Source organism: Nothobranchius furzeri, chromosome 2 (genome assembly GCF_043380555.1).
Source record: "Nothobranchius furzeri strain GRZ-AD chromosome 2, NfurGRZ-RIMD1, whole genome shotgun sequence".
Taxonomy (NCBI): domain Eukaryota; kingdom Metazoa; phylum Chordata; class Actinopteri; order Cyprinodontiformes; family Nothobranchiidae; genus Nothobranchius; species Nothobranchius furzeri.
The window spans coordinates 4135475-4156700 of record NC_091742.1 but is presented as its reverse complement, the minus strand read 5'-3'; the positions used below and the strand labels follow the sequence as shown (position 1 = coordinate 4156700).

Sequence of the window (21226 nt, the reverse complement as noted above, 5' to 3'; positions counted from 1 at the left end):
AAATGGTGAAAAACTTCTCCTAGAGCACCTTTAGATCTCCTTCAGCTGCACTCAGCTCCCTGTTTTGACCCCAAACCGACCTCTGAACTCATCTGGGAGAGATTGTCAGCATAAAATGATTACAAGCTGTTTTGTTTTTGTCTTTAGAGCACGCTGGAGGAGCTGGAGGACATCACTCTGCGTGTGGACAATGTGAGGGACCAAGCTGTTATACTGATGACCAGCAGGGGGCCTGCTTGTCGGGATGTGGTGGAGCCAAAATTGTCAGAGCTCAACTGTAACTTTGACAAAGTTTCCCTGCACATCAAAACTGCACAGGTACCAAAACAGCTAATTTACCAGGTTTTAATTTGACTGGGTGGGGTGTAATGTAAAATAGCAAAAGGCAGTTTTTTAAATCTGTTTTTGTTGTTGGATGATTGTTTTGTTTTAGATGATGGCCAGTCTGGAGTCAGCAGGTGTTGAGATGAATCAGCAGGTACAGAAACCTCTCATTAGCTCTCCCTGGAATAGCCGCGAGACCTCTTAAATCATGTTTTCCAACAGGAATCAGAAATTCATCACCAAGGCTGTTAGGCTGGATGAGTTTAGCCACGCTTAACTCTTTCTGAACAGATTTGGATATTTACTCTTGGTTTAAAGTGCAGACGGAGTTGCCTGAGGTTTGTTTTTGTTCTTTTTAATCAGGTCACTCACGGTCAGGAGATCCGAGCGCAAAGTCAGACTCACCCTGCTAAAGCTGCATTCCCAGCAGACGTGAAGGACCTTCAGGCAGAGTTGCAGAACACTTTGAAGGCTCTGCAGCAGCAGCAGGAACCAGTAAGCATCCTGGATGATGACAAGGTACTCACTCTTACCTTTTAGGAGCATTTTAGCATCTAATTAAGAGAAAATACTCATTATAAAGTCAGAATTAGGAGAAAATATAGATGAATGATTATAATTTCTACCATTGTTTTCCTGTGGAATGCTGACAACAAAGGCTGTCGACTCGAATTCTGAGGTTTTATAGGATTTTCTGTAAAAAGCTGCAGAGCTTCAGTCTGTAAAACTGCTTTGTGATAATGCGAGCTTTGGTTTGGCATTTCAAGGTTTAACAAGTTTGGGGTTTAATCTGTGTTTGGAAGGTTTATGACGTTAAACACACCAGCTGAAAGAAAACAGATCAATCCAAAACGAGGTCAGTCAGGAAGTTCTCTTTGTTTTAAGTTGTTGGACAGCCTCTGAGCTAGTTGGGCAGATTTTCTATTTATTTAAGGTAGCCTTTAATAAAAAAAAGCTATAGATAACACTTCACTGCTGCATCCTGAGCAAACTCATCTTCCATCTTTCTGCTGCAGATGGATGAGGAGAAAGCTGGTGTGGAAGACTTGCTGCGGCGAGGAGAAGACCTGCTGCAGCAAACCTCAGATGAGGGCCAAAGGGAGGAGCTGAAAGTGATGCTGCTGCGGCTGCAGGGCCAGTACTCAGCTCACAGGGTAAAACTCATCTCTTTAACATAGAAAAATCTTTTCAACTTTTTACAAAATGTTTGGTTATTTTCATGCACTCATCAGTTCTTGCAACTTTCTGTTTCAGGATCTGCGACGAGTTAGGCAGGTTACAGTCTCAGTAGGCTCATCATCTTCTCATAGGTTCAGAGAGCAAGCAGAGGTCCCTGTAGAGGTAAGCGTCATGCAGCGAGTTAATCTGAGGTAAAGGAAAGAGTTTCGTTTTTCTTAAAGACACATTCCACCCAAAAGTGATATTTTGTCTGACATATTTTCCAGAGTTGGATAAGTGGGGAAAACTACTTTAACCAGCCCAGTCGTTCTTCTGGCCGGGCTGTACTCCTTTAGCTTAGCATAAAACACAGTGAGTGAATGGGACCAGCTAGCATTGTGAGAAAAAAAGACCTTTTGTGACCTTGCACATTTCAGAGAAATGATTATTTAGGTCACCAAGCAGAATTTATCACTACTGAGTGATTTTAAGGACTTGTTTTCTCACAATGCTAGTTGGTCCCATTCACTTACTGTGCTTAATGCTAAGCTAAAGCCAAAAGAGTACTGCCAGGTTAGGAGAATAACTAGGCTGGTTGCAAATGATTTTTTCCCACTTATCTAACTCTGGGAAATATGTCAACAGGCACATTTTCACTTTTGGGTGCAATGTCTCCTTAAACTGCACTGGAAATTCAGCACAGAGGCTGATTATAAGGCCCTGTCCACACGTAGCCGGGGATCTGCCAAAACGTAGATATTTTTCTACGTTTTTTGGCCTGTCATCCTCACGAAAACGGAGTTTTTTAAAAACTCCGGCCAAAGTGAAGATCTGCATTTTCTCTGTTTTGGGTGTCTGCGTGTGGACAGACAAAACCGGAGTTCTAAGGTCCGCAACGTCACTTTCCGCAACAAAAAAATGCTGACATCACGTGTGCGACCTGTGTTTACACTAGCCGACATCATGGAAGCCCTCAGAGCTGCGCTCGCTTTATCAATTGTCCAAGCGCTTTTTGCTTGTTTGTTTTTGCAAGCGGAATTACTGCTCCTTGCGGAAGACCACAGACGAAGGACGAGGTTAAGAATGGGGGAAGTACTGCCGCCTACAGGTCTGGCATGTCCTTAACAACGTATTTATCCGGGTACTTGTGGACAGAGTTTTTTTTTTAAACGAGGTGGTGTGGATGCAAGTTTTTGGAGGGGCGGATATTCGTTTTTAAAAAACCCCGGCTACGTGTGGACTAGGCCTAAGAAGGCAGAGGAGTTTTTTTTGTTTTTGTTTGATTTGATCAAGACTAGAACGATGGAGCAAGGTTCCGGTCAGCTAGGACAGCTGCATCAGAACCAGAGACTCGGAAAGGCTTGGTTTAAGAGCAGAACACCTTCTGCTTCAACCTTTTATGAGTTTTTTCCTCCATTCTCTGCCTGTTTAAATATAATTTTTTAGTATTTACTTTAGGATGAGCTGCTTTAGTAAAACATTTGTGATCAGTGTTATGAGGCCGTTGTAATCCTACATTTTTCTGCTGGATTGCTCAAACTCAGGTGTCACACTGGTTTTCTTCTCCTCCTCTGTATTTGCAGGAGATGTCTGCTGCTGGGCGCTGCAGCAGCAAGTTGGCGAATCTCTCTGACTACCTGTTAGAGATCAACAAAGCTCTGCTCTCCATGGCTGACAACGAGCTGCTCCTCAACTCCTCTGAACTCAGCGGGGGGCTTTATGAAGACTTTTCTAGTCAGAAGGACACGCTGAAGGTGGGACTGGTTTCTGCATTTATTCTGCAAAATCAAAAGTCGCCATGCAGAAATTCTGCAGAAATCAGTGTTGACGTTTGCTTTTATCCCCAAAAATTAACAACTTGTTGGTTTCTTTTCCCACAGAATATTAAAGAGAATCTGGAGCATTTGGGCGAGCAGATCACAACAATTCATGAGCGTCAGCCGGAGGTTATCCAGGACGCTTCCCCTGAAGAGGTGGCCCAAATGGGAGATGCCCTCACGCAGCTCAACGCCGATTGGGACCGGCTAAACCGCATGTACAGTCAGCGCAAAGGGTACGCAAGCTACATTCAGCTTTAAACAACAACTGAGCAAAACAAGCAAGCTGCTGTTTCCAGTTTAAGTACGCATCTGAGTCAATGAGGGTGTGTGTTTGGCTGGGGCTGCAGGGCGAGGGGGTGCCGGCTGTCCACTTCTCAGGAGACGGCAGATTTGTTGAAACTGACCTTGATTAATGTCGGAGGAATTCCTCAAGCATAAACAATCTCACGCCTGCCCACATTCATTCCCAGATGTAAATGCGCAGACAGTGGGTGACATTGACCAGTATCAGCACAAAGTCGGGCTTCATGCGTCCTTGTTTCCTTGAGAGCAAACCGGTGACCGAGGAAATCTGTAGATGGCATCCAAACGATGACGAGCACCGTCTGCATCCCTGTTTTTTATTCAAAAATGCATTTCCTCAACTGGAACCTGCAGGATGACGATGTAGAATAAAAAAATCTGAATTTTTGTATAATTTTTGAAATAATGAACCTTCTTGTCAATATTTCTTTATTCAGCAGCAACTCTGACCTTTATTGTGTCCTTGGGGCATTTTGATTGTTGCGGATTAAGTTCCTCTGACTGTTTATATGGTTCACTAATTAGCTTTTTTTTATTATTATCAATTGAAGTCATAAACTCAAACAAATGACAGAGTAGTTAATCCATATCAACCAGTAAATGTGTTAAAGTTAAGTTTTAAAAATGTAGTTTTTATGTAATTAAAGGTGCTGAGCACTCTTAATCAGTGGTCTCCAGTAGGATGCACCAGAATCAGTAAGTATAATTCAGCAGGAGGAGAAAATGGCTTCAGGCGGCAGGTTGTGGGGTCTTCGCCTCCTATTGGATAACAGCAACACGACTGTACCACTGACTCAGTTTGCTCTGCAACGTGGCTGTTTTATCTCCTCAAATAACACAGTCCTGGAGGAGTTCTGCTGTGTGGTCAAGATGCTAATGCTAACTGTTAGCTTCTACTGGCTGGGATGTTTCCTGGATGCTAAAACAACAGTCTTCCCAGTCAAGATGGGTGAGTCCATGAATATTAAGGGACAGTGTGACGTAGATCTATCAGGCGTTTCACCATCTATTTACTATCTGAGGCTAATACAGGAGATAGGTGTAGGAGACTATTTTCATGTTCAGCCTGTATAAAAAACTCACAGTGACTCCTTAATTATAATCGGATAAAAAATATTTTTCAGGGATCCACACCTGCCAGAAAACAAGTAACAAATAATATTTATTATCTTAGTTTTTTTAACGAGATCCAATAAAGTTTGTGTGAATTAGCAGTTGTTTTAGGTTCAGTCAGTAAATCTTTATATTTGTAAAAGTTTTTAAAATTCTGGTATTTTATTCCCACTTTATTTGGTCAAATCAGCCTAAAGCTGGCTAAATGTGACAGATATTCAGATTAGTCCTCCTGGTTTATTTTTAGATTTCCATAAAAAATATTTGGATCATTTCTTATTTAGCGTCTGGGCTAATTTCTGATCTGATCAAAAATCAAACAAAACAAACGCTCTGTTTCATTTTGAGTGATAATAACACTTTTATTACCCAATAAACCTGCTTCTGAGCTCATCTCTGGCCTGTTCTTTCTCCTCGTCGGGCTGCAGGAGCTTTGACCGTGCCACAGAGGAGTGGGGGCGGTTCCACTGCGCCCTGAGGGACATTTCTCAGTGGCTCACAGAGACGGAGACACTTCTGTCTGAAAGCGTCGGCCCAGACGGTGACCTGGACCTGGACTCTGCTCGGCAGAGCCAAGAGGTTGGTGATGCTCAGTGATCTGTGTGATTAATGGATGCTCTTCAGGAAACAGAACAAGTTTTTGTTTTTCAACGATGTGCTGGCTCCTCAGCTCTAAAAGCAAGACATCAGCGTGTGTTTATGTAATTAGCATCCAGAGTGCAGAAATTTTAGATTTGAGACAAAAGCTGTGAGATAATTAGTTACGTCAGACAAAAGGTGATTGCTTTTATTCCCCAAATGGACACGATACGTTTTAGGCATTAAATTGGTTCGTTGTTCGAGCAGAAATGAGAAGTGAAGAAAAAGACACGGAGGGGCCTTTAACTTTCATTTCCCAGGGGGATTAAATCCTCCAACTCGGCGGCGTTATCGCTGACAACGCCACCGCCTTTAACACCGTTATCGTTTTGATTTGCAAAGCTGGAGCCACTCTCCTGCCTGATTTTTCAGGTGTTTTCTCAGCAGCTGAGAACGAAACGAGGGATCAAGTGGAAGGGAACTGAAAGATCTATTAGCTGACTCATCCTTCTGCCACCTGTACACTCACTCACCTTTACGGCTTTGTCTCGCCACGTTAAATCTCCAGCAGAGGAACGTAGAGATTTAGCAGCTTAAATATGGAATCGCAGCAAATCACGCCGTTTAGTGATTCAACGTTAATGCTTGAGTGTGTGATTAGTCTGTTTGACTGAACCCTAATTTCACCGTTTTCATTTGTGTCTTTTAATTGTGTCTCAGGAGCTGGAGGACGGCCTCGCCAGTCACCAGCCCATCCTCGCTGGACTGACTCGCTCTGGGGAGCAGATCGTTGGGAAGCTTTCATCTCCAGATGGGCCCCTGCTGGAGGAGAAGCTGGAGATTCTGGGTCGGCGTTGGAGAGCCGTTAACCGCCAAGTTCTGGACAGACAGCGCAGGTATCCGCACGGAGGAGTTCTGCCATCACCGGCTGTTTATCCGTCCAGTCGATTAGTCTGTAGCAGCAATTTAAATGGAAATTTTAGGAATAGTCCTGTAACCTCGAGGAAATGTAGGTCCTATTTTGTGTGTGTGTGTTTGTGTGTGTGTAGGTTAGCTGGAGACGATCCAGCTCTGTCTGACCTGGTGAAGAGGAGTGAGGAGCTAGCTGTGTGGCTGGAACAGGCAGAAAACGCTGTTTGCTTCCTGCCTGTTTCCACTACTGACAAAAACCTTAAAGATCTCAAGGTACAACCAAACTAAGAAGCACGGTTTCGTTTTATCCACCCACCATCCTCGTGGTGCTTGGACTCCTGGTTCTTGGTGAATTGAAGGATTTGTAACTTTTCCTTGCAGACTCTCGCTGAGGAAATGGACACTCAGAACGAACGCCTTGGTTGGCTGAACAAACACGCTCCCCACATCTTAGCTAGTCCCAGTTTGAGTCCTCAGGACAGAGACATGAATGTTGGGAAGCTGAGAGCCATCAACCTCAAGTGGAGCAAGGTGAAGCAAAGTTACACTTCCAACTTCTAAATGAGCTTTTTATTACTTCTAAGATGCTTAGACCTTCTGTCGCTACAAGCACCAGATTTTCTACTCTTGTTATATTTTCCTCCTTTTCCTGATGTCTTAAATACTTCCTCTCATTTTCCTTTGATCTTCCTCTTTGCAGGTGACTCACGAGCTACTGGACAAGGTGGGGGAGGTGGAGGCCAACCTGCAGAGTCACACGGTGTTCCAGGAGGGGATGAACAAGCTGACGGATTGGGTCGTCATCACGAACCAGACCATCGCGACCCGAGGCCTGAATCCTGGCCAAGCTCAGGTAAGACAACTTGAATTCATTATAAGAACTAAAGTGCTCGAAAATCCATACATAATTTACTCAGATGCATCAAATAATTATTTTGTGACCTTGTCCCAGGCTCTGGAGGTGTCGATGAAGGACAGGAAGCAGGATCTGGAGGACCTGCTGGCTCATTCCATCGAGCTGCAGAGAGAACAGCAGCTGCTTCCAGAGGAGAAGGTGTATATTTTATAGCAGCGTAGCGCAATAAAAAGCATACTGCATTTAATTAGAACATACTGAACTATTAGGGCATCACTACTCCACCTGGGGTTATTTTGTGAGTTATTGTAGTTTGATTGTCTGTTGCAGAAATCTGGACACACTCAGTTTGTGCTAACCTTTTGTTCTGTCGTGTTTTAAAGAGGAAAGTGGAGCAGCTGGCTGCTGATTGGAAAGTTCTAGACAGCCACCTGAGGGAATCTCTCCATGCACCTGTGTCTCCATGGACACATCATGTTGTACAACACCAGCAGCTTGGTAAAAACATAGCTAGGAATTAAAGGCATACTATGCAACTTTCACACATTTAAAACATATTTTCTTGAGTCAGTATAAGTTAAAATGACCTTTTGCAAGGATAATGAAACATCACTCAGTCCCCCCACCACCCTCTGTGGCCAGAATGTTGCACTTGCAACTTCAGAGTGGCAGGTTGGACTTAGAGAAAGTGGAGCTGACATACCTGGTGCTGCAGTCTGCTTCCAGAAAGTTTCCTGCATGTTTTAGATCATGAACACAGCTGATTTGTTTGATTAAGTGATGAATCGCTCATGCAGAAGCTAATGAAGGCTGGGGAGACATTTCAGCATTTAGATTAAAGTGTTAAATAGACGAGGACAGTGAGAAGATTTGTTTCGCTTTGGTTTTTTTAAAGTTCAAATGTGCAAAGAGGAGTTATGGAAAACATGTAGAAATGGTTTTATCCTGTTAAAATGTATTAGCCATTTGGATCTGGAATGAAAGGAAGCTTGAGTTACAGACTTCTGTATGAACCAGTTTGTTAAATTCTCTATGAAGTTAGGATGTAAAAAGTGCTTAAATATCCTGAAAGGTTCTTTTTCCTCATTCTGATGATGTTACCTTGGTTCCATCTCCACAAATGTCCCTTGACTCTTTAGTTTTTTATACTTAACACGCTTTAGTGAAACAGGAGGTGACTTCAAAGATCTAAAATTCAGATTGGGATTGTTGTGGATCCGTTGAAGTCATCTTTGATGCCCCATTGATCCTAATTCACGGCGATGCCCCTCTCCTCCAGAAGCCTCTGACACGTCTCACTGTATGATAATTTCTTCATAAAACATGTTACTGAGATTAACCTCTGTTCCTCTCCTCCCTCCAGGTGCTGCGGTGCCCTCCGCTGTTCAGATGGCCAGCTTGGCAAGTGAGGAGCCCCACCACCGGACCCCCCACACACCAGACACCGTGGCGCCCACCGACCTGAACCAAACAGCCACCGAACTGAACGACTGGCTTCTCCTCATCACCCAGATGCTCAAGTCTAATATAGTCACTGTGGGGGACACGAACGAGATCAGGACGACCATGGGGCGTCTTCAGGTGAGAAACGGACGAAGGAGAGGACAATAGTCTGCAGAATAAGAGTAAAAGGTCGTTCCAACGTTGGTTTTATTTGGTGCTTTTTAAAAAAAGAAGTCACTAAAGTTGTCTGAAAACTTAATCCAGTGATGTACTCTGGATTTGGGGAATTTAACTGCTTTTTTGGAAAGAGGGCTCATATTAATTAATCAACACTTAAAGGGACTTTAAAGAAGTTTGACAGCCAAACCATGTATAGAAATAATAAATGTCTTCTTCATACATTCTCCTGCAATGCCCTGGTCCTGTAGAATGAGCCCTGGCATTTTTACTGTGATTGTCTGTTTTTCTGTAAAATCACAGAAAAAGAGAGATGCTCGGGTCGAGCAGGCTGCTTCATGCTCGTTCACGCTCAGGCATCGCCCGTAGCATTTGCTATCAGTAGCTTTGGCAGCAGAGAGAGAGGCAGTGCCACTTTGTCGCTGTTCCTAACGCCTAGTGACAAAGCTAGCTACATTTCTGAGGACCCTTAGCTACTTTCTGTAGAACTTTCTTCTAGATATTTCCTGCAAATTAGCAACAAAATAGCCATTTTTGCTCCGAACCGTTCTTTGGACTGATGTTGTTTCAGCTGTCATCAAGGATATACATGTTACAGATACAAATTACGTCACTGGTGCTTTAGCTCGCCTAGTAAGACGTCGGACTCTCGTGTAGAAGTCCTGGGTTCGATTCTGGATGTGAACATAGTTTATTTAGAGTTTCTTTTTTACATTAATGGTATATTTTTTTTACAGTAAGATGCCCAAATTTTTATTTGAGACTCGCCGAACGGCATTGAATTCACAGATAAAAAGATGTGGGTTCAACATTCATTTTGGAACAATTTTTCAAGCAAGGGAAGGGAGTGATCTGAGCATGCAGGAGGACTGACCCATCATAAACCTTTGTCGGCTGTGCTGAAGAGAAAGGTACAGAACCAAATTATTTAATTAATTAGCTGCGCGTTCTCCCAAGTGGTGCTCGCTGCAGAACCACAAAGGCGGAGCTGCACCAGAAGGTGGAGCTGCACCAGAGTCAGCCCCGCCCATTCCAGAATCAGCCCTGCCCATTCCATCAGAGTCAGTCCAATTCCTTCCAGTTGTCAGACTTGATAGCATTCTGGAACCAAAGAGGGTGTTATAGCTAAAAAATGCAACATTGAGGATGGAGATGAGAAGTTAATTGAACAGTTTTTGTAAAGGTTCCATATAATTGAAAATCTAACTTTTGGAACTTTTAATCATGTTATATTGTCATTTCCTCATAAGAAACATGCCAAAGCCATTTTTAGCCTCATTCATGCATTTTCCTCCCATCTCAGCTTCAATTTGGTCTCCTCCCCCAAAGCGGGTCTGGTCTTGGTTCTCAAATCTGGATATTCTGTGAATTTTCTGACAAATTATTTCTGAAATGACTTCTACTGAGACACCGCCGAAAAACCATACAACCCATCTCAGAGACACACTGGGCAGCACAATTAGATGTAACGCCGCATGAGTTATAACAGATGTGGTGGTGTAGTGGTTATGGAGTCAGATTAACATGCAGTTTTGCGCAGGTTCGCCTCCCATTACTGTAAGTTTTAGGTAGTGTACAACCTCTTTTCTTCATTTCTAGCTACACTTGCCAGTACTATGTTTACAACAATTTACTGGTACACAGTTTAACATATAATGACTAATGTGTTTTTTTTTATTTATTTATTTGTTTATTTAGCCAGTGTGAGTCCATTTGTGAGCAGAGTTTCAACTAAAATGCTGTTTAGGAACGACCAAATTCAAAGAACTTTTACAGACATAAATATTTTGCTGAAAATAAACATTACAACTAAAATATAAACAAATTAAATGTTTCAGCTGGCTAAATAGATTGCTGACGACCCCACCGAGAATCGAACCAGCATCAGCTGAGGGGAAAGCAAATCTTAACTCAGACGATCTCGCCACTAGACTACCAAGGCCCATTCAAAAGTTTGAAATGCTGTTATACACCATTTCTGTTAGACCGGCTGTGGGCAGATATTCGCTGAAAAAGGGCTTTTCATTTCGAGATATATTCAGTCTTTGTCATGTAGCAAGTTATATTTATCTTGTTTAATTGGAGCACAGAACATAGCATTAACGACTGTAAACTAGTAACAGCCGTAATTCATGTGGGTCAGGTCAGTTTGCGATAAAGTTGAAAACAAAAACGGAAGTCAGTGGGCTAGGCTGAGTTTGCGTGAATGGGCGGGGCTGACTCTGGTGCAGCTCCACCTTATGATGCAGCTCCGCCTTTGTGGTTCTGCAGCGAGCACCCTCTCCGTTCTCCTGTTCCCCCCCCCCCCCCCCTTTGTTAAGGAGTGTGACGTACAGCATGCGCGCCTCGTGCATGAGCCTACTATTGAAGCTGCCGTTACGCTTTTGGCCAGAGGGGGCAATCGCGAGCATAAAAATTCAAAACTCCGTAAAGTCCCTTTAAGTTAGCATGGCTGTGTTCTTAAACAGGTGTTTGAAGGTCACCTGGTGATGGAACTGATATCAGGTCATTCTATTTTAAGTAGGATCTAAAGGGAGACTTAAAATCCAGATCTGCTGTGTTTATGTGTTTTTTCTTTCTTTTCTGTCATCACAGGTGACAAAGAGGGACCTGGAGCAGCGCCATCCTCAGCTGGAGGACATCTTCACCCTGGCACAGAACATTAAAAACAAAACCTCTAGTCTGGACATTCGCACATCTATCACTGAGAAATGTACGTACCCAGCAGGGCGGCATCGAAGAACAAGGATGTCTAAAAATAAACTGGTGTTTTTGTTTTAAAATATGCATCTTTTCTCTGGGTTTAGTGGAGAAAGTGCACAGCCAGTGGGACAGCACTCAGCACGGTGTTGAAGCTCGCCTCCAGCAGCTGGATAACATGATCGCCCACAGCAACCAGTGGGAGGAGAAGAGGAAGGAGGTGAAGGCCCTCATCGCAAACGGCGAAGGACGTTTCCACCACCTCCTTCAGCGGGCCGGCGATCCCCTGACAAAACAGCTGGAAGACTGCAAGGTCAGGGCAGATTTTCACTGTCTTTGCTCCGTTATGTCCGCTGCCTCTGTGATCCTTCGTCCTTGTCCCTGAGCCGGACGCCTTCTCCAGGGAATACGTCCTAATGGGAAGAAGAAAAAGCCCGACTCGACTCTGCAGTACTTTAGAAGTCTCCGGTACAGCCGTCTGAGTCTGTAAAGGGAGGAATAAATCGCCTCTTTGAAGTTTCACTTTGAACCCTAATATCAGCTTTAGAGGACTTGGTGTTAGCGAACAGGTTCAGTCTGAGGCAGTACCGAACCCGAACACTAGAGGGCAACTGAGATTAACTCAATCCAACATGTTACATAAACACCTGCTGCTGTTGCTTTGAGTGCTCACATCCTGATGAGCAGTTGTCTTTTTTATTGTCAAATTTCAATTTAAAAGAAAGTTATGTGGTTTAATTGACATAAATCTGAATTAATAATAACAACAATAATGCTTTCAATCTTATTTAAGCAGAGTTTAAATAATGACCAGAAGAAAAAGACTTTTAATTGTATTTATTTATTTAATGTGAGTGAAGCTTTTTAATCTTGCATACTAATCTAATTAAAATCAATCGGTGTAAAAAATTATTAATCATTAAAAAAGTCAAGAGAGTTCATAATGTGTTCATAATTTCAGCATCACTGGTCAGCTGTTTGTTTCACAGGAAGTTTCCCAAACTCTGGGTCGAGACCAGGCTGCCGTTACGGCCTTCACCGATCTGTCCAATCACCTCTTACGAGAATATTCTTTGGATGACACCAGGAGGGTCAGTGAGGTCACAGAGAAGCACAGTGCAGCCTGGAGCAGCGTCAACAGCAGGTACTGGAAAACCAGTCTGCCTCTGCAGCTTTTACCACGTCTTCTTTTGGGTTTGACCCGTTTGTGTTTGCAGGGTGAACGACCGCCGCGCCCAGCTGGACGCCGATTTAAAGGGAGTCCAGGGGTCTCTTCGGGAGCTAGAGTCCTTCCTCAGATGGATCCAGGAGGCTGAGACGACCATCACCGTCCTGTCCGACTTCTCACAGAGGGAGGATCTGTTGCAGGACCCGGCTCACGTGAAGGAGCTGAGGCGACAACTGGAGGTAGGGCTGGAAACCGACGGAAGCAGTGTGTGGAAATCATGCACAGGTGCCATCTGAACTGAAGCTGCAGTGTGTGTTGTGTGTGTTGTGTGTTGTGTGTGTGTGTGTGTGTGTGTGTGTGTGTGTGTGTGTGTGTGTGTGTGTGTGTGTGTGTGTGTGTGTGTGTGTGTGGGATGGGGGGTATGGTTATGTTAAGGGCAGCGGGCATTGTGAGGTCATGTGAAATCTTGTGGCTCATTGATGGTATTGTCCCGTGCTGCTCAGATATGTGTGTGATTGTTTTTTGACTTTACTTTTCCTGTGTAATGGTTTAAAAATATCACGTCTTTTTGCATTTTTAATGTAAAAACAGATCATAGTTCTGGAGGAAAATCACACTGAGGTCCACACACCTTTCCTTTAAGGATGTATTAATGTGATCCATCATTCTAAGAACAAGTCCCACAGGATTTCTGTCACAACTTTTTTTAAAAGTTTATTTTGTGGGGTGAATGATGTCATTAAGTCAGAGCTGAACACTTTCTAACAGCTCCTTTCTGATGTGAAGTCTCTGCATCGACAGATTGATTGTTTGTGAACCGGTTGCCACTCAGAGTCGCTCTCTTTATCCTCATTTTTTGTTTCATTGCTGGTTCAGAGTGACGGACGGGAGTCAGGAATAGAAACTGGGTTAATGAAGCAGAGACAGATGTTAAACCTCAGCTGATGAGCTGAGAGGCGACCGCTCTGCCACGGTCCAGAGTTTAGTTACTTTAATTACCACGTTTTGGCTTCTGGCTGTGATCGTTCTGACTGCTGTTTCCATGTTAGACATGTAGGGTAGGTCTTAGTCAGTCTGAGGATTACACTTCCTCTGAGGATGCTGTGGTCAGAGCAGAATTTAGTGAGTTGGATAGAAACAGTCATGATTGTTGCTGATTGTTGCTTATTTGGAACTCAAATGAGTTTTTGATTACATTTTTGTGTTTTTGTGACTACATCGTTGTGAGTACATCAGGGTGGACCTTTATGCGAAAAGTACATTTGACATCAGCTAATTTTCTCTAATTTAACCCTGTTATTGCTTCTTATCATAAATCACCCTCTGCTCTTTTTTCATTTGCAACCATCGTCCACAGCCCGGGCCGTTAAACGGATAAGTACCAGAGTGTGGTCGTAACTCCAGAGGCATCATGGGAAGATACGGAGATAATAGCTTTTTATCAGAAATGTGAAGAGAGGCACACAGCTTAAAGAGGTGATGTTTATCGTGCTTGACGTGTGTGTGTTAGGCTCGGCGTGTGGAGATGCGAACGTGTTTGTGCACCGAACTTTAGTGGAACACTAGTTCTGTTTCGTTCCCTCCTGACTGCCAGTGGCAGTAAACAGAGTGGATGTATCTCCTCGCGCTCTGCGCAGGTCGAGTACTAATGTAAACAAAGTCACGCACGTGACACGTAGCGCACCTGGTCGCGAGTCAATAAATTACGCGCCGATGGCTACGTTCGGGTCTCCCGGGATCTTCTCGCCCGAGAAGTTCCGAGTGACCCCTGTGACTGGCAGTCATCCAGGAACTCACAGAACCATAGTTACACCGTAACTTCCGTTATGATTTGTTTCTGCCAGGAGAATTTAGCCAGAGCCAACAAAACACTCAGTCCCACGCCGAGTCGGCCATCTGCGGTTCGACTTCTTGAGTCATGTAAACCCATCTTATTGTGTGTGTGTTGGTGTGTAAATCACTATTATGTGAGAATTCACTTATGCCTTTTATTGTTGCTGCCTTTTTGTTGCCCTTCTGTATAAACTAGACAATCTAGTTGTTTGTATTATAAACTAAACAGCATCTGTCTGTGAGTCAATTTGTGCAGAAAACATAATTATAGAGAACGGTCCGTTATGTCCACTCATCCTCGGCTCCTCTTTTGTTTTTATTTAGCTTCTTTTTTTGATGAAATCAGGAAAAAAGCTTTAATATCGATTTAAAATGTAATCTTGTCAGTTTTGATATTTTGGCTCCACCTGTTAACCAAATAAACAATGCAGGGTCTGCGTTTTAATAGATTTTTGCACTTTTGATATTGCTTATGCAGATATTGCAAATGTTTTGTTTTGGAGATCTACTTACCATTATGCTACTAATGCAACTACTACTGATAGATATGTATTTTGTTTTCTCCGTCAGCCTGTAAACGTTGCCCTTTCAAAAATCTGGTAACGTGACTCCGATCGACCAAAAGCTAAAAAGCTGTTTTCGTTGCAGCCAGATAAAGTTTGTGCCTTTAATGTAAACATAATCTAATACATATATTTATGTGAACACATTCAATTCAATTCAAGTTTATTTATAAAGCGCCAAATCACGACAAGAGTCGTCTCAAGGCACTTCACATAATAAACATTCCAATTCAGGTCAGGTCATTAAGCCAATCAGAAATAATGTTTCCTATATAAGGAACCCAGCAGGTTGCATCAAGCCACTGACTAGTGTCAGTGACTATACAGCAATCCTCATACTAAGCAAGCATAAAGCGACAGTGGAGAGGAAAACTCCCTTTTAACAGGAAGAAACCTCCAGAGGATCCTGGCTCAGTATAAGCAGCCATCCTCCACGACTCACTGGGGATCGAGAAGACAGAGCAGACACACACACACACACACACACACGCACGCACGCACGCACGCACGCACGCACGCACGCACACACACACGCACGCACACACCAAGCAATGTGTCTATGGTTACACCGTGATTTCTCAGTAAATATTCTATTTGGTGAGAGATAAACTTTATTGTATTTATCCTAGTGAATCTATAATTAAACGGGTAAACTAGCAGTAGCACATCCAACGTCGAGGAAAGCAAAAAGTTATTATCAGGAGAGAGAATGTTTAAGTGGTTAGCAGCAGTGTGCTAGACGATGACCCCCATGAGGCCACCACAGCTCAGCAGAACATCGTTGTAGCTTCTTCTGGGGAGAAAAACACTTAGAGAGAAAATAAAGTTAACAGCTGAAATAGCAGAAAATAATACAGTTAAAGAGCAGATTGTAGAATAAAGCAGTAGAGTGTGAAAAGTGGTCAGTGTGTCCTCCAGCAGTCTAAGCCTATAGCAGCATAACTACAGAGATAACTCTGGATAACCTATCCTTTTTAGATGGAGGCATGTTGGAGGCAGGGCAAGGGAGAGCCGTCTTTACCGACTGAACACTCCACCTCCCTCTTCTCCCCCACTTGTCCAGATCTAGGCTTACATCAGATTTTAACCATAGGCCCTATCAAATAAAAATGTTTTAAGCCTAGTCTTAAAAGTAGACAAGGTGTCTGCCTCACGGACTAAAGCTGGGAGCTTTATGAAGTGGTATTTTTGTGTCTTTGCTGTTTTCTGGTTTCCTCATCAGAACCGTGCCTTTATGATTAAATAAGTCTTCTACAAACCTGCCCCACCTTTGTTTGGGTGTCATAAGAAGGAAGTTTGTGCCCTCTTGGTGCTGTCACTGAATGGAAGCCGTACTTCCAGGAACAGCCTGAAGTTGCTCCGCCTCCTTTCTTACTCTACTGTGCATCTCATTTGTTCTGGCTCCATCTCTCTCCTCCTTCACTTTTCGTGTGTCTCTCGCATATTGATCTGCTCGTCACCGGCGTACTCTTCTCCACGCCAGAGGAATTGTCCCCTTTTCTGCGGCTGCGTTTCATCTCCCCATCTCTCTCTCTCTGTTCCTTCCCTCTCTTCCTCTCTCTGGATCAGAGGCAGTAAAAAGTGATCGGCGTACGAATACTCGCTTGTTGTCCGGTGCAACTCGTGCCTTTGCCGGTGTCTCCCTCTCTCTCTCTCCTCCTCCTTTTCTCTCCTCCTCTTAAGCCCGCTGGCACTTTCCGCTCCTCTCTGCTCTCCTCCTTGTCTTCATTCTACTCTCCTTTGTCACCCTCGTCTGACCCCACAGGGTGCCGTCACAAGTGATTCGTTTAATTCTCTTCTGGTTCTGCAGTCGGGGTGCGCGTGTGAATGTCCGCGTGGAGGAAAAAGTGAGTGTCTCGTTTTGTGCGCTTCGCTTGCATCATCATCGTGTGTGTGTGTGTGTGTGTGTGTGTTGACAGCTCTGTCAGTGTCTCTAAAGAGAGAGAAGGACAGCTAGGAGAGGCTAACTCTCTTAGCTGTGTGTTTGTGTGTGTTAGTTATGAAACGTGGGGACACGCTGAGCCGAGTTCAAGTGAGTGTGTTTTCTCTCTTCTGAGTACACGTGTGTTTGTGTGTGTGTGTGTGTGTGTGTGTGTGTGTGTGTGTGTGTGTGTGTGTGTGTGTGCATGCATCACATCAGCTTGGCTGGGTTCTGGCCGGCTGCTTAGAGAGAGGGAGAACAATATGAGTGGGGTAGGGCAGTGCTAGCATGCAGACCAAGAGCAGGCTGCTGCAGACTTGTGGCAGTCTTAAGATGATGGCCATGGTCCGGACCTCCCTCCAGAAAGTGGTGGTCTTCTTACACAGGCTCCAGAGGATGGCAATCTCCTCGCCGCGGTACCAGAAACTGTGCAAGGTACGTGGAGAGACTCTGCTGAAGAACAAAGTTCATTCTTGTTGCCTGTTTTTATTATTTCAGATGACATTTTCCTTCAAACGGGGCTGATTCTCTGAGCTTGAGTCTGTTTTCCTGACTGATGTCATCACGCCAAAGTTCGTGGTGAATTCATCCGAGTCTGTATTGTCAGAATATTTTGAGCTGATCATAAAGTTTTCTACCTTCATTTTTAGAATTTCATCATTTGAATCCTTGTTTCCCCTAAAATCATCTGGTTGCCATGGCGTTCTGTCACGGTTGATGCTGTTTTGGGTCCTTGTGCACCTTTATTGACCTCTTGGACTGAGAAAAAGAACTCCTGTTCCTTGTTCGTAGGATTTTTCTGTTTTTCGAAGTGTTAGACTTAATTTAAATGGATGTAATTACCCCAAAAAAAGCCTTTATTAAAGTTAATAACTGCCTTTGTTAGGGCTGAAGTGGTTTCAGGGCACAGCTGAATAAGCTGCAGCTGCTCAGTTGTGTTTAAAAGCCTTTCAGAATGTTTCTGCGTCTGTATTGATTTTACCTTTGAGAAAATGACCACTGATGCGTGCAGTGCTTGTTCCTTGTCCCTGCTGATCATCACTCGTTGCTGAAGTCTCCGTTTCGTTACACAACACCACCTCAGATTAAGGGCAGGAAACCAGCTGTTGAGATTTGGCACCAGCAGAGATAAGAAGTACTTTAACGTTATATATTTAATCGGTTTTTAAACCTGCTGCTGCTATGTGCTCCGGCATTTATTCCTCTGGTTGCTCGTCAGCCCTTTAGGTTTTTCACCAGATTGTGTTCCTTGGAGAAATAAAAATCTCCCTGTAATTTCTCCTTTTGAAGCTCAACACGAGCTCGTTAAAAGTACTTTTAACACTGATTAAACTCTAGAGTTGCTTATCTGGCTTCTTTCAGCATCCTTCAGAGCAACATCTACCTGCTTAGTGTCCTTGCTGGTAGGAAAAATCAGTCATTCTGCACTCGATTACCCTCCCCTGGGCTTAATCAGTCACTCCAGCTTTGTTTGGCCTTCCCCGGGGGCATCAGCAACGCCAGGATGGTCCTATCCCTCCCCGGGGTGCCCTCGCTCGCTACAAGACTGGAACTGGAAATTCCTGATGATGGATTAGCAGATTTCCCATGTGGCTGATCCACTCGGGTCTGCTCATTCTTTTTGTTTAGGCTGGCGCTTACCAATTCTGGGCTGTCCTTATATGGAAACAGAAGATCCATTGAATCCTCTCATAGCCCTGATTGTTGCTTGTGCCCAGCCTTGGGCCCAAACTCTTCGCTCCCCTGTCTGCTCGCCTTTGAATTGCTTGCATGTCTGCGACAGGACTGGTCATTTGGTGAGTAGTGGTGCTGAGCGGCATGCCTGTTTCATTTATGGTGAGTCTTACAGAGGAGCGCTCGTGGCTCGGCTCTGTTTCTGTGTTTTTAATCAGCAGCCTCTCTCCAGAGGAGTGTCCTCCTGCTCTCATTACTCTGGCACTGACTCCCACTCCTTGTGTTTCAAACAAAACTCACTTTAGAAACAGCCCAGAATTAGAAATAATACTCAGATTTTGTCATTTTGCAGCGCAGGTTTTGGCCTTTGGGCTGCACACGCTACATACCTTTGCGCTTGGCTCACTACTACTCCAGGACATGTGACTCAGACACGGGCATGGAGCCCAGCTGTCTGACCTCCCTGTCCTTGAATTTCACCAGGGTCCTCGGGGTTATTAGCAAGTGCTAGCATTAGCAGTGTTGGAGCCTGAGGAGCTGGCTGATGATAACCTCCATTTACCCCCCCTCAAGTATCTTGGCTCTCTCTCAGATCTCCTATTTTCCTTCACGCTTCCATAGACACTTTGGTTTGCAGGCGTGCTCTCTCTCACATGCGTGTGCACACAAACACAACTACACACAAGTAGTAGTTATGTGGTAAGGGATTCATTTAAATGCCTCTTATTAGGAAGCAGAAGGAACAGTAAAAGGAAATGAGGATGGGAGTTCTCCTCCAATCAGCATCTCATGTAAATCACAGCAGATTAACTTCTTTAAATCAGGCTTTACTGGTAGAAGATGGGATGTAAACTAGTACTTGCAGCCCCTCAGCACCCTGTTCTCTTTGCTTCTAGCTACTATTATGATGGGAAAAGAGGAATCAGACAGAAAATTGTTTTCAGATCTTCTTGGGATCAGGAGTAACATGTTTTTATGTATTTAGTGGGATCAAATGCAAATATAAATGGATAGAAAATCGTTTACCTCTCCTGTCGATGTCTTGTCTCTGCATCATGTTTGTCTCTCTCATGCTGAGGGAACTGAGCCACAAATGCATACAGTGATGGATTTTGCACACATCCTTCCATTAGTGAATTCCAGGCTGAGCGTGCTTGTTTTGTGTGGTTTATCTTAACACGCTCTTCAGAACCAGCTACTCAACGTGCGATCATCAGAGTATATAATGGTGTGTTTGTGGGAAAATGAAATAAAAGCTTAGTCATCTTTAGACAAATGAACACTCAAGTGCATTTGTATTTGGTTGGTTTAGTGTTGCCGAGGCTCGGAGGTTTGGGTAAATATTGTAACTGATTTTTTTGGCAGTAAATATTTTTTTGGGCTTTGTAGTTCTGAGTAGATAATGTCTAGGTAATACTTTTTAGTGATTTGAGCGCGGACCGCTTCGCTGCCGGGGTGAATCTCGTAGATGTGGTGCAGCGCCATGCCTGAGCCTATGTAGGGTAAACACTGTATGAATTAGAGGGTAATGGAAATTTTATTTCTTTATTTTTGAGGCACAACCAGAATAAAATGAGGGTTAAACTGCAAAAAGACACAAGAGATTAAAAGGGGACAAATTATGCAAATCTCACTTTTTGCTTTTGCACGTTGCCATGTTGGTCTCTATTGCCTCTATAAAACACTCCAAACGTGAAATAAATCCATCCATCTATTTTCTTTCAGTTACTGGTTTTAGGAATTATGTTCCCAAATCAAGCTGACTCAAAAAGTCACCATTTGTGATGTCACAAATAATCAAAGTAGAATAGATAAACCTCTTATGCGCAAAAGAGGGATGCTGCTGGAGGAGCAGCGGCTCTACTCTGAGCCCCTCCCGGATATCAATGCTTCTCAGCTTATAGCAGCTTGAGGGGTGGGCGTGGCCAGCTCCAGGTTGTTTGCAGCAAGTGTCAGGGCCCTGAAACGGCTCATTCTGGAAGGTACTGAAACTGAAGCAGAAATTGCTTTATGTGAAAGGCAATTATGCAAAGAACTTCACGAACATGTTTAGCATAGACCATAGAACTAATATTTCCTTAAGGAAAAAAGCCAAAACATGTTCCAACATATGCCTCACATGAACTTTTCCTGTGTCAAACGCTAACGTTTATCACAACCCATAATTTACTAGTATTTGCAAATGTTAAAAGCGTAAGTGCTAATAAGGTGCAGCCTTATTCAAAATTAGTGCCAGATAAAATATATTCAGGATAAAAAGTGAATTAGTGAATACGATTAAACTCCGCGTCATCATTTTCCCCCTTTAGTCTCAGTTCTGCGTCTGTTTCTCTGTACTTGTTGAAAGATTTTTGAACATTCTGACCTAAAGCCAGAGAGAGAAGTCAGCCTGACCTTCCAGCAGCCCGTTTCTACTCATTTACAGTTTGCCTGAAAGAGTCAGGGTCTAGTCCAGAGAGCAGCATAAACATGGGAGTAAATCAAACAGCGGGAACAATAATTTGTTCTCTCCAGCTGCTACTGTTACTGGTTTGGCAAACTATCTACAGGGACAAGATCTCCGCTCTGCAGCCAGAGTCCTGTTCTGCCGGTGAGCACACAGACACCGCGCTGACTCACAGTTCATTGTGTGTTTTCTGTGTGTGTGTGTGTGTGTGTGTGTGTGTGTGTATGCGCGCTCCT

General features: G+C 43.8%; 1 protein-coding gene across 12 annotated transcripts in view; it reads left to right on the top strand.

Moving 5' to 3' along the window:
* utrn (utrophin) overlaps nt 1-21226 on the top strand; it is a 208672-nt gene that overhangs the window by 61612 nt on the left and 125834 nt on the right. For 8 of the 12 annotated variants that reach the window (XM_015947254.3, XM_015947253.3, XM_015947261.3 and 5 more), the window contains 19 exons: nt 148-318; nt 434-478; nt 688-843; nt 1341-1478; nt 1579-1665; nt 3066-3236; nt 3363-3535; nt 5147-5297; nt 6018-6193; nt 6347-6482; nt 6591-6740; nt 6910-7062; nt 7162-7263; nt 7449-7563; nt 8429-8646; nt 11281-11398; nt 11493-11698; nt 12375-12529; nt 12603-12792. In XM_015947254.3, the coding sequence (XP_015802740.3) occupies nt 148-318; nt 434-478; nt 688-843; nt 1341-1478; nt 1579-1665; nt 3066-3236; nt 3363-3535; nt 5147-5297; nt 6018-6193; nt 6347-6482; nt 6591-6740; nt 6910-7062; nt 7162-7263; nt 7449-7563; nt 8429-8646; nt 11281-11398; nt 11493-11698; nt 12375-12529; nt 12603-12792 (2811 nt within the window). Of the gene's footprint in view, nt 1-147; nt 319-433; nt 479-687; nt 844-1340; nt 1479-1578; nt 1666-3065; nt 3237-3362; nt 3536-5146; nt 5298-6017; nt 6194-6346; nt 6483-6590; nt 6741-6909; nt 7063-7161; nt 7264-7448; nt 7564-8428; nt 8647-11280; nt 11399-11492; nt 11699-12374; nt 12530-12602; nt 12793-16663; nt 16797-17034; nt 17306-18310; nt 18667-21226 lie in introns of those variants that run through there. The other 4 variants (XM_015947263.3, XM_054747939.2, XM_054747937.2 and 1 more) reach the window with 4 other exon arrangements.